General features: G+C 39.9%; 2 protein-coding genes across 5 annotated transcripts in view; both read left to right on the forward strand.

Annotated features, from left to right (window-relative positions):
- Positions 1 to 1811: 1811 nt before the first annotated feature.
- LOC135526349 (uncharacterized) lies at positions 1812 to 10060 on the forward strand. 2 transcript variants are annotated; one of them, XM_064954661.1, is made up of 16 exons: positions 1812 to 2870; positions 3468 to 3579; positions 4232 to 4445; positions 4832 to 4974; positions 5544 to 5706; positions 5844 to 5899; positions 6153 to 6370; positions 6585 to 6695; positions 6843 to 6968; positions 7247 to 7348; positions 7432 to 7590; positions 7768 to 8371; positions 8481 to 8544; positions 8669 to 8853; positions 8973 to 9061; positions 9247 to 10060. In XM_064954661.1, exons 1-16 carry the CDS (start codon positions 2682 to 2684, stop codon positions 9337 to 9339), a joined length of 2628 nt encoding a protein of 875 aa, XP_064810733.1. In that variant the 5' UTR covers positions 1812 to 2681; the 3' UTR covers positions 9340 to 10060. The 2 variants fall into 2 exon arrangements, with proteins under 2 accessions (XP_064810733.1, XP_064810734.1); XM_064954662.1 differs by having other exon boundaries at positions 6153 to 6343.
- A 1834-nt stretch (positions 10061 to 11894) lies between these two features.
- mrpl11 (mitochondrial ribosomal protein L11) overlaps positions 11895 to 21269 on the forward strand; it is a 47279-nt gene continuing 37904 nt past the window's right edge. The window contains exon 1 of one of the 3 annotated variants that reach the window (XM_064954666.1): positions 11895 to 11985. Coding sequence is in view for 2 of the 3 variants with exons in the window: in XM_064954665.1 (XP_064810737.1) it covers positions 14853 to 14935 (83 nt within the window). In the remaining variant the exon portion in view is untranslated. Of the gene's footprint in view, positions 11986 to 14659; positions 14936 to 21269 lie in introns of those variants that run through there. The other 2 variants (XM_064954665.1, XM_064954664.1) reach the window with 2 other exon arrangements.

Raw genomic sequence — 21269 nt, forward strand, 5'->3', positions numbered from 1 at the left:
ACTGTTTTTATTTTATTTACTTTTCTGCTCTTTTGCACACCAGTATCTCTACTTGCACATCATCATCTGCTCATTTATCACTCCAGTGTTAATCTGCTAAATTGTAACTATTCTTTCCTATGGCCTATTTATTGCCTACCTCCTCATGCCTTTTGCACACACTGTATATTGACTTAATTCTTTCTACTGTGTCATTGATTTGTTTATTGTGTTATTGGCTTGTTTATTGTTTACTCCATGTGTAACTCTGTGTTGTTGTCTGTGTCACACTGCTTTGCTTTATCTTGGCCAGGTCGCAGTTGCAAATGAGAACTTGTTCTCAACTAGCCTACCTGGTTAAATAAAGGTGAAATAAAAAAATAAATAAAGACTCCAGCCACTCTAGTAATAGACTGTTACTTTTATTTCTTATTCTTATCTGTATTTTTTTTTAAACTGATTTGTTGGTTAGGGGCTCGTAAGTAAGCATTTCTCGGTATGGTCTATACCCGTTGTATTCGGCGCATGTGACTAATAACATTTGATTTGAGCCGGGCCTAATCACCCAACATCAGTGACCGACCTCACTAATGATCTTGTAGCTGAATGGAAGCAAGTCCCTGCAGAAATGTTCCAACATCTAGTGGAAAGCCTTACCAGAAGAGTAGAGGCTGTTAAAGCAGCAAAGGGTGAACCAACTCCATATTAATGACCATGATTTTGGGATGAGAAGTTCGACAAGCAGGTGTCCACATACTTTTGGTCATGTAGTGTATATACAGCAAATTCTGAAAGTATTCAGACCCCTTTACTTTTTCCACATTGTTACGTTACAGCCTTATTCTAAAAATTATTACATTGTTTTTTTCCTCATCAATCCACACAATACTCCATAATGACAAAGTGACAACAGGTTTTTTGAATTTTTTGCAAATTTAATATAAATTCCCCACAGATCTGGGGAAGGGTACCAAAACATTTCTGCAGCATTGAAGGTCCCCAAGAACACAGTGACCTCCATCATTCTTAAATGGAAGAAGTTTGGAACCACCAAGACTCCTAGAGTTGGCCGCTCGGCCAAACTGAACAATCGGGGGAGAAGGGCATTGGTCATGGAGGTGATCAAGAACCCAATGGTCACTCTGACAGAGCTCCAGAGTTCTTCTGTGGAGATGGGAGAATATTCCAGAAGGACAACCATCTCTGCAGAACCACCAATCAGGCCTTTATGGTAGTGGCCAGACAGAAGCCACTCATTAAAGGCACATGACAGCCCGCTTAGAGTTTGCCAAAAGGAACCTAAAGGACTCTCAGACCATGAGAAACAAGATTATCTGGTCTGATGAAACCAAGATTGAACTCTTTGGCCTGAATGCCAAGTGTCTGGAGGAAACCTTGCACCATCCATACGATGAAGCATGATGGTGGCAGCATCATGCTGTAGGGATGTTTTTCAGCGGCAGGGACTGGGAGACTAGTCGGGATCAAGATGAACGGAGCAAAGTACAGAGAGATCCTTAATGAAAACCTGCCCCAGAGCACTCAACCTCAGACTGGGGAGAAGGTTCACCCTCCAACAGGACAACAATCATAAGTACACGGCCAAGACAATGCAGGAGTGGCTTTGGGACAAGTCTTTGAATGTCCTTGAGTGGCCCAGCCAGTGCCCGGACTTGAACTCGATCAAACATCTCTGGAGAGATCTGAAAATAGCTGTGCAGCGACACTCCCCTTACAAGAATGGGAGAAAGTCCCCAAATACAGGTATCCCAAGCTTGTAGCATCATATCCAAGAAGACTTGAGGTTGTAATCAGTACCAAACATGCTTCAACAAAAGTACTGGGTAAAGGTTCTAAATACTTATGTAAATGGGACATTACAGTTTGTTGTGTTTATTTTTCATACATTTGCAAAAATTTCAAGAAAACAGTTTTTGCTTTGTCATTGTGGTCATTGGATTGATGCGGGGAAAAAACAATTTAATATAACATAACAAAAACATCTATTCTATATATAAAAACGTGGATATTTGTTTTCACACAAACCAAAAAGGTCCACACGTCATATAGAATATACCATCTTTATAGTCATGGCATGCTTGGTTCAATAGCTATTGACGAGAGAAACCGGAATATCCAATATAAAACATATTTTACCTAGGTCTCTGACCTAGAGGTCCAGAATTTAAGTACTCACCCGGGGGATCACTGGATTAAGCCCCAGTCCATCTGTTCCAAGTTTGTGGTAGGCAAAAAAAACTCGTGGTTAAAAAAAAAAGTGAAAGAAATTGAGCCGGGAAAAATGTGATCTTAAATGTTTTAGTTGTGTTGCATGCTACATCAGAATTATCTTTGTCAGTCGTTTTAAATTATTTTTTGAATTTTAACAAATCTTGGCAAACTCAGTTGATCCAACTATGGCCAATAAATAGCATGCCATGCCAGAATCAGTTGCAGATAGAGTAAAAAGCATCACTCTGACCAATCAGTGTCCTCCTCTGGGTGCACAGTTGTTTTTTTTGTCTTCTTAATGTTTTTGTTGTTTTTTCAAGACGAAGGACAAGCAAGTTGAAATGGCTTTTGCCATATCTCCATGAATTAATGTTTTTGTTGATAAAGATATATATTTTAAGGCTGAAAAGCTACACGAATGGAAACTTCGTAGTGGAAGGAATGTTACTGGTGTCTTGTAAATATAGAAAATGTACCTTTGGCGCTTCTCTATCGCCATGATTCTTGGGCTTGTTTGGTATTTCTCGGACTGCGGACAGGTTGTGGCTCAAATAGTTTTGTGTTTACTATTTTGGCCATCAACCCCTACTTTCTTCATAAAGACCGGACGGGAAAGCGGCACTCAAACATACGATGTGGCTGAAGACAACTCATTTCAGGTATCTGTATGAAACGCTGGTCACGAGAATCAATGTAACATGGCGTGAGTCATGCACGTTACTTTTGTTTATAACATGACACAATGAAACAAGCTTATGAATCATGTCATTAATACCAACAAACATTTTAATATTTCAACGGATTGTCAGTCTGTGATCTATTACAAATCGTTAGACCATGAACGATTACTGTTGTCTAGTAATTTAGTTGTGGTGTCAAGTGACACTAAACTTATGACATACAATTTTAATGACATGTTCTTGACATGGACCTCCTCATGCCCTATAAAGTTGGTGGAAAAATGCCCATATTTTTGCAAGTGGACGGAAATTAAGGTGAGAGTTGAATATACACATTGGCAATGAAAGGAGTGCTATGACAACAACCGAGAAATAATGGTGTCCCTCATGGTGTAGCCATACACAAAGGTGAATCTCTACCTTCCATGCACATTACTCTTTGTAGTTTAGCTGGTTTCTTGCTGTGTACACATGCTATAGGGACTGGACTTGTGCCATCTTTCTACTTGGTTTAATCTACAAGGTAAGGAATGAATGATGTCAAAACACTATAATCCTTTCTGAATTGTTTTACAGAAAACACTAAAGGATGAACATTTAGGTTGTGGTGTGACTGATACAACAAGCACTAAAGCTAAAACATCACAGGAGACACAGTTTCCCCATGTGAAGAGGTCTCTTCAGCAAGGTGTGTAGTTGTGCTCAGCATGAGCTGAGGGCCTTACAGAATTTGCCATTATAATGTAGAAAGTTTTTGTAAATCATCCTGTCAGGCTTTCTTCCAGGATGAAAGATTTGTAAAGAAGTGTATGTTCTTAAGATCGGTTAGTAACAAGACAAGGACACATAACGGAAACATTTTGTGCCGAGATTCTGCCTTTTGTTTTAGTGATATATGGTCAGCCAAATGTAGGTCTGTATTCTGCGACAGTTGAGTAGGACAGCAAATGTGGCTGCAGACATCTGATGCTAAATGATCTGGGAGGGGCTTGGGTATCAAAGATGTTGGGGGAATAGACATTCTACACCCATTTCAATGTGCTATGCTTTGGAATATGGAAAGCAGAGGTTTTACCAAGTTGTGCATGAAAGAGGAAATGGAACAACGTTTGCATATTTTGTATAAGGCATACTCAGTCAGGTTTGGACTGTTTTCTGTCAGGAAGTTGTTTTGACAATCCTGCTAAAATGAACACAGCTCACTTCAAACTGCACAATATGTAAGTACAATAAGTAGCCTAGCTTATTGCTTACAATACTCAGGGCTCTTTTAAATGTAAGTTATTTTTGTCCATGGCAGCTGTTTTGCTTTTGGGTTGATTTTGAATGTGTGTTCTCAGTGTTTGAGTGTGCCTACGCCCAGCTAGTCCTCCCCTGGTACTGCGTCCCTGAGCCCTGTGACAGTCAGCTCCTGCATGGGGTGCTGTGGAGGGAGTTTGACCAAGTCATTGATCAAGTCATCAGCAGAGGCAAAGACTTTGATGTCTGCTCAGCAAGTGTGGGCTGCATTCGCATCCTGACCCAGCACCTCCATAGTGCCAAACAGTCTGATAGGTAATGCAGCTCTCCTGAAGTCACTTGTGGAATAGGTATTAAGTTGCCGTTCTCCAGCTATATCACTTGCCTATACTGTTGAATTGGTTTATGTATATTTTTAATGTTTAGGATAAATCATTATCAATCAAAGTTCTGAAATTCAAACCTTTTTATTGGGTGTAATGCATGTTTTTGATAGATTTCATGTGACCAAGCTTGGGAACTATGTTTTCACATGTTGGAACAATGGCCTGTATTTAGGTGATAGAATTTATTGCTAATACGTTTGTAATACTCCTAATGTGTCCTAATGTAATTTATCTACGTAGTAATACTCTGTCATTAGTCCAAAAAGGCTATTTTTATTGACTTTGTCTCTGTCTGTTTGGCTCTTTTTGTCTCAGAGAACCATTGTTCAGCTCTAGGGGAGAGGAGGTTGAAGTTCTAAGAGTGTTCTCTGAAGCACTGGTGCGAAACCTTTTCCCTCAGTCTCTATGGGGACTGGCAGTCAGCCACTGTGCCTTAAATGAGATTGTTGCCTTAAAAGGTAAACCCCACAACATAAGCCTATCAGTGCCTCAGTTTTCTCTCATTGCTCAACTTTTGAAAACGAGAATAAATTAGCATCAAACATCATTCCATCATGGATAGAGGTACTGCACATACTGTGCTACAACTAAAATAAGGGCTCTCCTTAGAGGAAAGCTAAAACAGTATGTTGTCATCGAAACCTACTGATAATGGTTTGTGGCCTTCAGTGGCTCTGATCACAGGAGTCAGTGAAATGAGTTGAACCATTACTAAGCCATACATGTAATTGTAAGGGATTTTACTGTTGTAGATAAAAATATGAACTTCTATATTCTGCATCTGTAACTGTTATTGGATTAAATGAGCCTTGAAATGTATCACTTTTTTTGCTGCCCGGGAGACATGGACAGTGGTGGATACTGGAGGTGTCCATTAGTATAACAGTGAAACCAGTGGAAAGTGTCACAGTAATTCTGAGACTAAGTGTGTGTTTTTTTCCCTATGTATATTGAACATGGCTTTGTCCTACCATAATAGTTTACTCCGTATTGCCCTTCACATTGACTTTGTCATCCATGCCCTAAGTGCTGGACCTGCTGGTGCGGTGGCTATCAGACCCAGACAACCTCAACCAGCTGGTGGTGAGTCAGCTGGATGGAGTGACCCCCAAGAGCTCTGTGGAAGAGCTGTGTGAGTCTAACTCTGACGGTGCCTCTCCAGCCGCCCTGGAGAGCCAGACCAGTGACGTGTGAGTGACCCTTTTCTTACCAGGCTGCTTCTCTTTTTTTTTTTCCTTTGGTAGACACGCTTCAGTGTTGTTCGGGTGATGTGCCGACAACACCAGTTAATAAATTGTGCTCTGATTTTGTTTTGTTGCCATTTTAGAACACTGGACGAAACCGAGAATGCTCAAACCGGTGACGGCAAGTCCAAAAAGAAAGGTGTGGGTGTGTTTATTTGGAACAATAACTAGGCTAAATTGAAACACTTTGTTTGGCACAAACAATATTCAATGGACCAAAATAAAGTTAATTTATTTTGTGTCCAGTTTCTGTTTGTGCTGTGATGTTTTTAATTTATGTTTTTTGTTTCCCCTGTGCCTTAAGGTTCTTGCAGTTTGCAGTCAACCTGTGACACAGTAAAGGCCACGGAAATGTGGACACTTAGCTAATTGGATATGTGTTGTTTTTCTAGCCAACAAATTGAAGGAAGGCTGGTCTAAAATCCTTGACAAGATGAAATCGAAGAAAGATAAAAGGAAGAAAATGAAGAAAAAGGAGCAGGTGCTGGTGGTCAGAGCCAAGTCTATCCAGGATTGTCCATCAAAGGAAAGTGAAGGTAGTAGCCGGGAGTGCTCCATCCAGAGCCAGCAGGACCCCGACAGCGTAAGGACACTGCACCAGATAGATCAGGTCTGCAGTCACCACTGCACTATTCACTCTGCTCTAATCTTTTTCATAGTAAATGTTATAGATTTTATAAATTTTATTTGATATCTTACAGACAGTACATGTTTTGCCATCTATCCAATAGAAGGTAAACATGAAAGCCTTATTTCTGGATGCCCTCTGAGGTTGAAACGTAACACGGCTGACATTAGGTTTTGTAATTGGTTTGGTTCACCAGGAGGATGGTGATCTGGAGAGCTACTTGACCAGCGTACAAGAAGAAATGATGGAATTCAAGCTGTCATATGAGATGTGGCGGGTTGGCCACTGGGCTGTCAGCGTCCCTCATGTGAGTCACAAATCACACACAAGTCACTGGAATGCAACTACTGCTCAATATGAAAGTGAGTTTTGTGAAGACATGTCCTTGGTTGTTCTGTGGTCTAATAATGATTGCGGCAGAATGGTGTGTAAAGTAAGATGTTACTGTCTGCAGATGGAGAGGGAAAACGAGGAGATGTGTTTTACAGTTCACCTAGAAGAGAGGGATAACCCTGAGAACCTTCACTGGGATGTAAAGAAGACCCAGACGGACATCATTCATTTCCGCAACCTATGGCAGGTTAGAGATTGTATTGTTGCAACCCCCCCCCCCCAAAAAAAGTGTCAAAACAGACTGCTGTAAAAGTTTGGAATGCATCAGATACTGCACTGTTTAATTTCATCTCTGACATCTTATGGATGTTGTACAATTAGATAAAAACATCACAGGTTCTAATAGTCTGAGTGCACCCTCTTTTGACAGTAGTCTCTTTTGCGTCCTCTATAGAGCCATATCATATAGTTATGTCACACATCATTCTTAAATATCTTTTATGGTTTGTGTTTTTTGTTTTGTAGGACTCTGCTAATTTACCCTCCCTATCCGTGTTAGAGGCAAGCACTGAGAGTAACAGCGAGGATTTTAGAGAAACCAAAACGTCCCTCAAGGTCTTCTTACAGGTACACTGGCACACTACAGACACGAGCAGAAATGCACATGGTATAATAAAAAATGCATGTCTTAATCTCCATGCCCTCTCCAGGAGCTGGTCTCTGATGCTCTGATGGGCCACACTCAGCCAGTGTTTCAGTTTCTGTGTCCTCTGGACAAGCTGCTGAGTGAAGAGGAGCATGTGGGGGGAGTGTGGGGTCTCCTCAGTGGCCTGGCCTACTTCCTGTCTCCAGGGCAAGAGGATGATGAGGTAGGCATTTTAATTACATGTTGAGCATAGCCTTCAAGATCATCTTGTATCATAATGGGTCACCACAAATGACAAATAATGCCCTCTGCTGGTGCATTAAGAAATCACAGCAGCTGTGAATCTTAAGCAGTCAGTCTGTATTTGTAAAGGTATTGCAATGCACATTGCATTTTTCAGGACAAGCACAACACTCTTCAAAGAGGGACCAAATCCGATGATTCCAACACAACTGAGAATGCAGACTCAACTGCAACTGAGAAGCTGAATGAAAACATTGGTGATATAATGGATGGTTCTCCTTCAGAGCCAAGTCCCATTGAGTGCTGCAGAGGTAAAGCGATGGTGCCAGTAGAGAAATCACACTGTTTAGTTAATGCAGGCAAAACCGAGGACAAAAAAGAGGAATCGGAGAATCCTGTAACTTCTCACCTAAAGATGATCAACAAAGAACTATCCAGATCAGAGGAGTGTCTGGCCCAAACAAAATCAGATAACCCTGAAGACCAGACCGACTCTGTCTGTAGGCCGCAACATTTCAGTCAAAATGGAGGCTCGCAATATGACCTCACTGACAGTCCGTCATGGTGTTATTTAGTTGGAAAGTCAAATAAAAAGGATAAACTCACTTTTAAAATGTCAGGAGGGATCCACAGGAGTAGAGGAAAGGACATGGGGAGTCAGTCAAAATTAGAAGACTCGCAGTGTTTGAAAAAGAACCAATCCAGCTGGGAGCAAATGGAAGCAACCAAAGCCATTTTTGATTTGTTGAAAGCAATATCTGGTTAGTTGTCTCTTCCTAATTTGTTTGAAATTGTAATTTTGGATGTTTTATATTTTAATCAGTCACCTGTAGTAGTGTGTAATAATCAGCGCTCTACTTTTCCCTCCAGGTAATTCCATCCTCCTGAATATATTTGATGCGATTCTGAAACCCGTCATGCCGATATTGAAAAAGTAAGCGGTGAAATATTCTCCCATTTTCCACTGCAGTCCTGGTTCGTCATAGTGACAGGGTAATAAGATGATCTACATTTGGCCTTTTGAGAATCCCAGCATTACTTTTTATAATCTCCTCTAGGAAAGTGAAAAGCTTCTTGAATAAGATGAACCCAACGGATGCCCAGATAGCCTCCTATATCGATAACCTATGTGACAAACAGTGGCCTGAGGGCTCGCCAGAGGTGACCAGCCCTAAACCCCACCGCAACAGTCAGGAAAAGAACGAGACCAAAGACCGAGCTCAGCACCTCATCAATGCCAGATGTACAGGATATACACTGTTTTTCACTCTCATCAACACAGTTGCTCGAGTTATGATTTTCATTCTAAGACGGAGATGTGGGAATTGTCCCAGTTCACTAACATCATGTTCTCCACTATAGATTCAAACTATTTAATCTTGAAGAAGACTGATATGGAAACAGTGTTTAAGCTCTTCCAGGACCGTGAAGAAAACAAGAAGCTGGTCTATGTGAGTGTTTAGCCTCTTGAGTTTCTGTGGCGAGCACTGGAAGAGATGTCAATGTCCTCATTAATGTTGCAGCTCTCGCTCTCTATATTTGCTGTTTGTCAAATGTCATAAAAACATGTCTAGACTTTCTTGTACAGTTTGGTAGAAACATTGACTCAACTTTTGCTTCTCTTTATTTTCAATAGATGCTGCTTTCTTTCCTTTTGAGAGAGCTTCTGCCGGGTGAGGATGCCCTTAATGTGAGTGCCATAACCCTGCAGAAAATGAACGCCAACTAACTAATTTTAAGATGTTCACAGGTCATGCTTTTAAATTAACTGTAGTTCTGATGTTTTAGAAAATTAAACAATTTATTTGATTGGTTGTCATGCCTTAACAGTCCCATTTAAGTCTACACTTGGTGGGAGTATTATAATAAAGAAATCTTATGATACATTTCCAGAGAAGTATATTTTACCTCATACATTAAACATGCTGTGAATCATGCCTATTATTTAAAATGTATCATATGTTGACGTGTTATGTATTTGGCAATATCGGCCCACTAATTTGAGGTTATTCAAGTTAAAACATCCTCTACCGGTGTAGAAAATAGAAACATTTGCTATCAAGATGGTAACGATGTACTCCATTGTCAATCTCAGAGGGGGCATAAATGTACTTTGATTTCACTGGTAGGGACACACAGAGCACTTTGAATAAAATGTTGAAGTTTTGACCTAAAGGGTTTTGAGCACTTTGAACACTTTCATAGTTGATGGTGAGATGTGTTAAATAAGAAGCTTTTGAGGAAAGTTGTTCATATTGGGTTTTGAGAATTTCCAGTAATTACACACGCACCTGCCTTCTAAAAGAAAGCTTGCAAGACACTGAATGTGAAAATTAAGTGCCTTGTTAATAAAGCTATTTTATATATATATATATATATTAGATTTTCCTTGCTTCTTTGGCTGCGTTTACACAGCAAGCTCAATTCGGGTTTTTTAATTTATTTTTTTTACCAATTGGCCTTTGACCAATCAGATCAGCTCTTTTTTTCAGAGTTGATGTGATATGATTGGTCATAAGACCGTATCACGGAGAGAAAAAAATACAGAGTTGGGCTGCTAACACAGCGTGTTAACACAGCCTCAGACATATGCCTGGTATGCTTTAGATTGTGTGGTAGGTATATTCTGTCTTCTGATTGTTGATTCTTCCAGTCCTGCCATATGGGGTTAATGAGTTTTAACGAGTTTCTCTATGTTAAGCATTTTTATGTTCACAAAAAAATGGATCATTAAAGTAACTGTTTAGCGTTTCCAGGTGTCTATGAAATAGAACATTAGAATATTAGTGAAATTGTTTTCCTTCACAAAAATGTAAGAATATTAAAAGGCAACAACTTTATTTGGGTATGAGTTAACAGAATATAAACTTATAAAAGTCAGATTTCACTGAACAGTTTCTTTAAAGCCCACATGCAGTCTTTTTAAAATAATTTTAAAATCACTGTATGTGCATGAAAATAACTTTCTTATTAACTTTAAATATATTTACATACACAGCCCTGATTGGCAGATATAATTGTCTAGACCATGGTTTTCCAAACTCTTATCTGTGAAATTTTTGGTTTTTGCCCTAGCAGCTGATTCAAATAACCAACTCCTCATCAAGCTTTAACTATTTGAATCAGCTGTGTAGTGCTCAGGCAAAAACCAAAATGTGCACCCAGGAGGGGCCATAGGAGCAAGTTTGGGAAGCCCTGCTCTAGAGAACTGATTCACAACCTTTTTTGGTTACTGTACCCCAAATCACATTACATTTGCTCTGTCTGGAGTACCCCCTCGTGTCCAAATTCCAGAGTGTTATTTCGACCTCATAGTGTGGAAAATGGAAATAAAATTAACTGCACTGCACCTTTAATGCTATGCCTAATGATGATACCCAAGTAATATTTGGGTATCATTAAAATAGTAATATTGATCTAGCTACTCTGTTCAAGCCAGTCAGTGTTGTTTTGAATCTCTTTTTTTTTTAATGAGAAGAAAGTATCTGAAAATAGTAAAAATACTTCTGTCTTAGACAGCTTTATTTTGTTTGAGTATTGTTCTGTTTAGTGCTCCTTTACTCTGCTGAATGCGCAGAAGGGCATGAGACAAAGGAATATGTAACATTAGGGAAAGTAGTGGTATGTGTTAATTGTAGGGGTGCCCATGGGGCTGGGGATCAGGAATATGAAGTGTGAGAGAGGCAGGTTGAGGTTTCCAGGGTTAGAGTAGTGCATACGTTTTCATATGCTGAGGCAGTGAAGAAAGAAGAGGAAGATGGGTCAAGGGGAGGGATCCTGAGAGGAGTGGTGTGAGTAGTAGATCTGTATCAGTACAGAGTGATATGCCAATAAGTGCTTTGTTTCAGTAAGATTGGATTTTTAGCATTAATAGCAATGGTTATCAACTGTACTGCAGGTATGGAATGTAAGTCACAGAAAATTGAGGTTGGTGGTGGCAGCAGCAGAGAGTTATTTGGTGTGTGAGACTTGAAGTCAGAAGAGGTATAGGGTGTGTTAAGTGGTGGTGTTCCATCCCTTCAGGTTGTTGACCTGAGGTAGGACTAAATAGATTTAAGTAGTGGAGTAGGGTGGTGTGATTTTTATTTTATATTTGTGAGTGTAGTGTTAGATGATAGGGTATTTGTTTATTGATTGTTTTTTTTTTCAAGCAAAGTATAAGGGGCTTGTACTTCAGTCTATTAGGTAGTGGTAATGCATATGGATGCCAACTGCCGTTAAACCTCATCGAAGAAGAAGATGATGAACGCGATTACTGTTTCCCTCCAACACAGTAGGTGGCGTGCTCACCAGTATCTGGTTAATCCAAGATGGCTGCGCCCTGATAATTAGTTACGTGAAGGTGCTTCTGCTTTGGACATTGAATAACGGATAGGTATGGTACAAATTACAATTTGTTACTTACATGGAAGTGTCTGCTAGCTACCTTTTACCTATTTCGTCATCTCTAATGTGTAGATTTATTTCGCTAGCTTGTTTCAATCGTGTGATTGCTAGCTAACGTTATTTCATATTCCGCAAAGTAGCAAGCACGAGCTGACTAACTTGCGATGGGTAACGTCATTAACTAAATGTTGTATGAGTGTCTGCAATAATGCTCAAATCAGTATTTCCCACGTTATTCATCTTCCTTTTGTTGCAGGCTTTGGTTTTTCCATTTATGTTTTGATGTTGGACTTTAGCACATAGGGCCCACTGATCCGTGTCACCTCGTTGACATCTCGTTAGTGGGAAGGTCTTTCTCTTCCTATTTGATTTATAGAAAAACATTCATTTGTCTGCCCAGTCTTTCGTTTTGCTCCACTTTTTGGTTTGCTTCCCGTCTTTAAGTTTGGTGTGGGCTTTAATTTTGTTTGTCTGTTAGTAGGCACATTTAGTGGGCGCTCATGGCGGGTGTCTTATTAGGTTCCAGTTGTTACCGAGGTTTAAAAAAAAAAAAAAACAGTTTCAGGTTGGATATTCGCCTGTAGTTTTCCTTACGTCCACCAACAGCAGCTAGGGACCGTCAACATTGTGACAAATCACATTTTCACATTTCAATAGTTATTAACCAATACTCCTAAAACTTTCAAAACTGGTTCTAGCTAACCCGATGGCATTGCACACTTATTTTTTGTTAATTTGCATCTCACACTATTTTAAATTGATTTATTTACATGTTTTAATTCCAAAAGCTCCTTGGTCATGTGACCTACCCTTCTATATTGCACACCCTTTAGTTAGTCCATTTTCATCTCAAGATTTTACATTAATTTTTTACAATGTAACATTTCAATAGCTCCTTGGTCATGTGACCTAGAGACTTCAAACAAGGTTCAGAATGTCCACTTAGTGGGCCTACACATTGCACATCCTTTGGTTAGGCAATTTTCATCTTACACATTTTTACATAAATTTTTCCAAATGTAAAATTTCAATAGTCCCTTGGTCATGTGACCTACTGACTTCAAACATGTTGCAGAATGTACCCGTCTATATTGCACACACTTTCCTTTATGCCCCATTCTACACACACACAGCCTAAATTATAGGCACTGAACCATTTACAGGACAATAATAAAAGTAGCATATAGGATCCAACCCTATCACAGAGTGAATAAATGTAGAGCGTTTGTAGACTTTAAGAAAAAAATATGAAGTGACAGTTTCATCAGTACATGCTTAAAGAAAGTTATATCACAAAGATGACAGTGCCCACCAAATCTATGACAATAGAGAATGAATTGTAAAAATATCTGAAAATGTCAGTTGTTGAACATAATGCTTCTATTTGCAATAGCAATTTATGATATATGCAGTTGAGGAATATTCCATGTACCAACATGACATGTAGGACGGACATAAGACATTCCCACATGCAGGATTTATTTTTTTATTTTATTTTTTATTCTCACCTTTATTCAACCAGGTAAGCCAGTTGAGAACAAGTTCTCATTTACAACTGCGACCTGGGCAAGATAAAGCAAAGCAGTGTGACACAAACAACAACACAGAGTTACACATGGAATAAACAAACGTAGTACAGTCAATAACACAATAGAAAAGTCTATATACAGTGTGTGCAAATGAAGTAAGATTAGGCAGGTAAGGCAATAAATAGGCCGTAGTGGCGAAATAATTACAATTTCGCAAATAAACACGGGAGTGATAGATGTGCAAGTAGAGATACTGCGGTGCAAAGGAGCAAAAAAAGTTTATATATACATACATACATTCACACACAGTGGGGTAAAAATAGTATTTAATTATCCACCAATTGTGCAAGTTCTCCCACTTAAAAAGATGAGGCCTGTAATGTTCATCATAGGTACACTTCAACTATGACAGACAAAATCACATTGTAGGATTTTTAATGCATTTATTTGCAAATTATGGTGGAAAATAAGTATTGGAAATGCTCCCAAGGATGAACCAGACTTGTGGAGGTCTACAATTGTTTTTCTGAGATCTTGGCTGATTTCTTTTGATTTTCCCATGATGTCAAGCAAAGAGGCACTGAGTTTGAAGGTAGGCCTTGAAATACATCCAAAGGTACATCTCCAATTGACTCAAATGATGTCGAGTAGCCTATCAGAAGCTTCTAAAGCCATGACATCATTTTATGGAATTTCCCGAGCTGTTTAACTTCTTAAGGTATAGGGTGCAGCATTTTCACTTTTGGATAAATTGCGTGCCCAATTTCAACTTCCTACTACTCATGCCAAGAATATAAGATATGCATATTATTCATAGATTTGGATAGAAAACACTGAAGTTTCTAAAACTGTTTGAATCATGTCTGTGAGTATAACAGAACTTATGTAGCAGGCAAAACCCTGAGGACTAACCATCCAGATTTGTTTTTGAGGTCTCTGTCTGTTCACTGAGTTCTCATTGGCAAACAATATTTCTTGTTTTCAGTTCCTACCGCTTCCACTGGATGTCACCAGTCTTTGGAATTTGGTTGAGGTTATTCATTTGTGCAATGAAGAAGTATGGCCACCTAGGAACTGCTTTACACTGTTGAGAGTTGCGCAAGACTTGAAAAGTAGCTTGGTTTGTTGTCTTCCTGTATTGAACACAGACCTGTCTTCAATTTGATTAATGTTTAAAAATACAGAAAGTTGTATTACAAAAGTAGTTTGAAATATTTTGCCAAAGTTTATAGGCAACTTTTTAAATATTTTGTAGTGACATTGCGCATTTTGTAAGCTGTTTTTTTCTGGATCAAACGGGCCAAATAAATTGACATTTTGGATATATATGGAAAGAATTAATCGAACAAAAGGACCAATTGTGATGTTTATGGGACATATTGAAGTGCCAACAAAAGAAGCTTGTCAAAGGTAAGGCATGTTTTATATTTTATTTCTGAGTTTTGTGTAGCGCCTGCAGGGTTGAAATATGCTACCCTCTTTGTTTACTGTTGTGCTATCATCAGATAATAGCTTATTATGCTTTTGCCGAAAAGACTTTTTAAAATCTGACATGTTGGCTGGATTCTCAACGAGTGTAGCTTTAATTGAGTATCTTATGTGTGATTTAATGAAAGTTAGATTTTTATATCAATTTATTTGAATTTGCCGCGCTGCATTTTCCCTGGTTTTTGGCCAAGTGGGACGGAAGCGTCCCCTATACCATAAGAAGTTAAAGGCACAGTCAACTAGTGTATGTAAACTTCTGACCCACTTGAATTGTGATACAGTGAGTTATAAGTGAAATAATCTGTAACAATTGTTGGAAAAATTACTTGTGTCATCACAAAGTAGATGTCTTAACCAACTTGCAGAAACTGCAGTTGAAAAACGAGTTTGAAAAACAAGTTTTAATGACTCCAACCTAAGTGTATGTAAACTTCCGACTTCAACTGTAGGTGCTCATTGGTGAGTCTAGAACGGTACTTATTGTTAATGATGTTCATAGTGGAGAGAAAAGACTCACAACTGTATGTGTAGCCAAACATGGTCAAGGTGTGTAGTGCTACTTTGTTTTCCCTGGTCTCACCAGTCTCAGACACAGCCTGCAGACAGAAAGTGTCATGATCAGTTAGTTGAAAGTGCTCTCTGCAACATTTGCTTGCAGATCAATTAGTTCCATCTGTAGAGATCCAGCATGTGCCCACTTGAAGGTCTGTGTCACCTCCTTTTGAAAATCCCCTGATATCTGTGATGAGGAATGGATTCTCAAGTAGAAGAAGGAGCTGTTGTCCAAGGCTGAAGCTGTCAAAGCGATTTTCTGAAGATTCCAATCAGTTTATCTATGAAGTCAACATGAGGAGAAACATCTCTCTCACCCTGAATCTGTTCCTGCACTTTTGGGAAGTGTGCACAGTCTCCTTGTTTTCTCTGGAAGGAGCTGACCGATGTAATCAAATCACAAACGGAATTGTTCTTGCCCTATAGTTTCACGTTGAGCTCATTAAGGTGTGAAATTAATGGTGTTTTCTAAAGAAAGAAATAGACCTCTGAACCTTTCACCTATTACTTCCTGTCAGTGCAAGGAGATTGAGGTTGTAACCTCATATCTTGGAATTTTAATTGATGACTGCCTCTTTTAAATTGCATATAAACAACTTACAAAAATATTGAGGCTGAAATTTGGATTTTATTTTAGGAATAAGGCCTGTTTTTCTTGTGTAGCCAGAAGGAGTCTAGTATCAGCTACATTTATGCCTTTACTAGACTATGGGGATATTTTGTATATGAATGCTTCCGCTCAGATCAATTGACACCATGGCATTTTGAGATTTATTTGAAACTGCAAAACTCTTACGCACCATTGCACTTTGTATACCAGGGTTGGCTGGCCATCTCTCAGGCACTGGTATACTTTTATTTACAAAGCCATTTTGGGTTTACTAACTTTTTATTTGGGCATTTTTATTGTTCAGAAATGTGGTGGGTACTCTCTTCGTTTGCTGGACTTTATCCTGCTAACTGTTCCAAATGTCCGATCTGAATTTGGAACAAGGGCTTTTATGTACTCTGCGCCATCGTCTTGGATTGCCTTTCAAAATACTTTTACACTTGTCACAAGAACTTGTCCCGATTTGATGTTTTTAAATCACTGATGAATGATCTTGAGACTGATTCCCTGACCTGTCAATGTTTTTAATTTGCTTTTTAAAATTTTTGTTACACTCTTGTGAATTCTGTGGTTTTTACTAGATTATGTGTAGTTTTCATGTTGTTTGTCTAATTTTTATGACTTGGTGCTGCCTTTCTTGCCCAGGACGCTCTTGAAAAATATATTTTAAATCTCAATGAGCCCTTCCTTGTTAAATAAAGGTAAAAAAAAAATGCTATGCATGGTGCCCCCCGAATAGCTTCATCAAGCTGTGTTAATACATCCTCTGCTGGTATTTCACTCTTTCTTGCTGCTGATGTACGTGACATTGGGATTTGCTTGATCTTTTCACAGTCCTCGTCTTTTGGTTTACCGTCAAGTAAAGTTTTAGCAACAGCATTCATGCACTCCATCCCCACTCCCCCATCATTAAATTGCTCTTGGTGTTGACCCAAAATCCAAGCTATTTTTAGTGAACATTCATTTGCATGTTGTTGGGCAGTGAATGCATGGAAGAGGACTCTGGTGGACCGATCATACTGGGCTTTGAGTTTGTTTATTTTGTATGCCCTCACCTCAGACTGCTGTGGATATGTTTGCTCAACAGATCTGCTTTGTCTCGTAGTGGCGTTTAACGTTGGCACTTTTTATTACAGCCACGGCCTCTGAACATATCAGGCAGAGTGGTTTGACACTTGCTGCGGGAATGATAACGGCATATTTGTCTGTCCACCCTGAAAGCTTGACTTTTCTGACTTTTGCACATGCCATTCTATAATTTCTCTCGATTCTGCTTCTCTCGCTGTCTCGCTCTCTGACAACATCACTCTCCTAACATGCATTGTAAAAGCTTTGATTGGCTGAGTTTCGGGAAGTGATTTAAATAAGGCACGTGATTTGAACAACACACAGTAGTATGGAGCGCTGTCTGGGACCTTCCCAGCTGCCCCTGAGCCAGCGCAATATGTGACATTGAAAAAAAAAGGGTTGCTTCATCAGTATTTAATTGAACAATTATTTCTGAGTAATGTGTCGAGGTCCGGACCGATGCCCACCAATTGTGCACCTCTGTCCTAGGACAAATTGGCAAGCAATAGCATGCTAGCTAAATGTCAATTAATTTGTGTTTTGATGAGTTATATAAACCCTGAATTGATAATGCTATGTATTAGCCATTGAGAGGCTTTGAAGCCACCAGTCAGCCATATTGGCATTATTTTTACAGTATTTTATTAAATGTTTCAATGACAATTACATGTATGTATTTTTGTTGTGGGCACTGTAACATTAGTATAAACTGTTTTTTTGTTTTCCATAATCTAGTTAAAATATATGCATTAAGATGTCTAATGGAATAAACGTATCAAAAACAGATGTACACTTTAATAAATGCATTTCTATAGCTTCCAAAATAACTTTTTACAATTGAGTAGGGGTGCCAAGATGGCTGTGCGGTGGCTTCAATACAGCGCCCCCTGTCAGTCATCCACGGTTTATACAAATCATTGGTTTTGACCTGTCCCCAAATTATATTGAACAAAAATATATAAACGCAGCATGCAACAATTTCAAAGATTTTAGTTAGTTACAGTTCATATAAGGAAAGCAGTCAATTTAAATGAATAAATTAGGCCACTAATCTATGGATTTCACATGACTGGGAATACAGATATGCATCTGTTGGGCACAGATACCTTTAAAAACAAGTAGGGGCATGCATCAGAAACCAGTCTATCTAGTGTGACCACCATTTTCCTCATGCAGCGCGACACATCTCCTTTGCATAAAGTTGATTGTGACCTGTGGAATGTTGTCTCACTCCTCTTCAGTGACTGCAAAGTTGCTGTATATTGATGGGAACTGGAACACGCTGTCATACACGTTGATCCAGAGCATCCCGAACATGCTCAATGGATGACATGTCTGAGTATGCAGGACATGGAAGAACTGGGACATTTTCAGCTTCCAGGAATTGTGTACAGATCCTTGCGACATGGGGCTGTGCATTATCATGCTGAAATATGAGGTGATGGCGGCAGATAAATGGCACAACAATAGGCCTTAGGATCTTGTCACGTTATCTCTGCATTAAAATTGGCATAGATAAAATACAATTGTGTTCGTTGTCTGTAGCTTTTGTTTGCCCATACCATAACCCCACTGTCACCATGGGGCACTCTGTTCACCACATTGACATCAAAAACTGCTCCCTCACACAACGCCATGTACGCTATCTTCCCGGTAAAGTTGAAACCGGGATTAATTCATGAAGGGTGCCAGTGGCCATTGAAGGGGATCATTTTCCCACTGAAGTCAGTTATGATACCAAAATGCAGTCAGGTCAAGACCCTGGTGAGGATGAAGAGCATGCAGAGGACCTTCCGTGAGACGGTTTCTGACAGTTTGTGCAGAAATTCTTTGGTTGTGCAAACCTACAGTTTCATCAGCTGTTCGAGTTGCTGGTCTCAGACGATTCCATAGGTGAAGAAGCTGGATGTGGAGGTCCCAGGCTGGTGTGGTTACACATGGTTGTAATGTGACTACAACTGCACATTTTATTGTCCCCAGCACAACGTACACCTATGTAAGGGTCGTGCTGTTTGATCAACTTCTTGTTATGCCACACCTGTCAGGTTGATGGATTATCTTGGCTAGGAGAAATGCTCACTAACAAGCAGTGGTGTAAAGTAAAGTCTTTTTATTTCAGCTCATGAAAAATGGGACCAATACTACATGTTGCATTCATATTTTTGTTCAGTGTATTATAGTTAGTTCACAGTTGGTTTTGGTATTTTAACCTGCGTGTCATGAACTCGTCTCGTGGGATAGACAATTAACATCCGTAGACGCATGCGCAGAGCCGGTTTGGTCAGCATGTTGGAGCCTACTGATGAAAATATCTATTTACTGGGGGACTTAAGTTGGGTTTCGGTACTGCAGTTTAACTGATGCCCGGCCTAGAAATACAATTTCCATAGACCGCCACATAGGGAAGTCGTATTTAAAATTCCTATAAGACAATAGTCATAACCCTTGTGCACAAAACATCCTTTGAATTAGTCAAATTGTCGCAGAGGCAGACATCACTCACAGCCAAAGATACTAACATTGTACATCAATACAATGTCTGCCATATTTTTGGATGACATCATCACTGCTCACACTGCTCTCTGTGCTCACTATGTGCTAGTGTGAATTCTGAGTTACAGTTCATATAAGGAAGTCATTCAATTGAAATAAATGAATTGGGCCTTAATCAATGGATTTCACATGACTAGGCAGGGGCGCAGCCAAGGGTCAGCCTGTGAGGGCATAGGCCCACCCACTGGGGAGCCTGCAGGTGAAGAAGCCGGATGTGGAGGTCCTGGGCTGGAGTGGTTACATGTTGTGAGGCAGGTTGGACGTACTGCTAAATTCTCCAAAATGACGTTGCAGGTGGCTTATGGTAGAGAAATGAACATTAAATTCTATGGCAACAGCGCTGGTCGACATTCCTGCAGTCAGCATGCCAATTGCACGCTCCCTCAACTTGGAGAGATCTGCGGCGTTGTGTGACAAAACATCACATTTTAGAGTTGCCACAGGTGCACCTGTGTAATGATCATGTGGTTTACTAAGCTTCTTCATATGCCACACCTGTCAGATGGATGGATTGTTTTGGCAAAGGATAAAATGCTCACTAACAGGGATGTAAACAAATTTTTTCACAAAAAGCTTTTTGTGAGTATGGAACATTTCTGGGATCTTTTTCAGCTCAAACATGGGACCAGCACTTTACATGTTGCGTTTTAATATTTTTGTTCAGTGTGTTTTATAAAGCCTTTTTTACATTAGCCCATGTCACAAAGTGCTTATACAGAAACCCAGCCTAAAACCCCAACGAGTAAGCAATGCAGATGTAGAAGTATGGTGGCTAAGAAAAACTCCCTAGAAAGGCGGGAACATAGGAAGAAACCTAGAAGAACCAGGCTCTGAGGGGTATCCAGTCCTCTTCTGGCTGTGCCGGTGGAGATTATAAGAGTACATGGCCATTTAAGTTGAGATCCTTCATCAAGATGTTCAGATGTTCATAGATGACCAGCAGAGTAAAATAATAATCACAGTGGTTAACAGGTCAGCACCTCACGAGTAAATGTAATTTGGCTCTTCTTAGCCGAACATTGAGGTCGGGACAGCAGGTGTGGGAGAGATGGTTGAAAACAACAGGACTGGGATAAGGTAGCAGGTCCGCTGAACAGGTCAGGATTCCATAGTCGTAGGCAGAACAGCAGAAACTGGATCAGCAGCTCGACCAGGTGGACTGGGAACAAGACACCAAGGAGTCGTCAGGCCAGGTAGTCCTGAAGCATGGTCCTAGGGCTCAGGTCCTCCAGGAGGGGAGCGAGAGAGAGATGGGAGCATTAGAAGGAGCATACTTAAGATCACACAGGACACCAGATAAGACAGGGGAAATGCACCAGATGAGATCTCCACCACCACACAAACCTGAGGCGGCGTAAGACCGGACAGGAAGATAATCAGTGACACAACCCACTCAAGTAGAGTATAGAGAAAAAAACCTGGCAAGTTATGATGCACCCCTACTAGGGATGGCATGGGAGAGCACTACCAAGC

Source organism: Oncorhynchus masou, chromosome 32 (assembly GCF_036934945.1).
Source record: "Oncorhynchus masou masou isolate Uvic2021 chromosome 32, UVic_Omas_1.1, whole genome shotgun sequence".
NCBI lineage: Eukaryota > Metazoa > Chordata > Actinopteri > Salmoniformes > Salmonidae > Oncorhynchus > Oncorhynchus masou.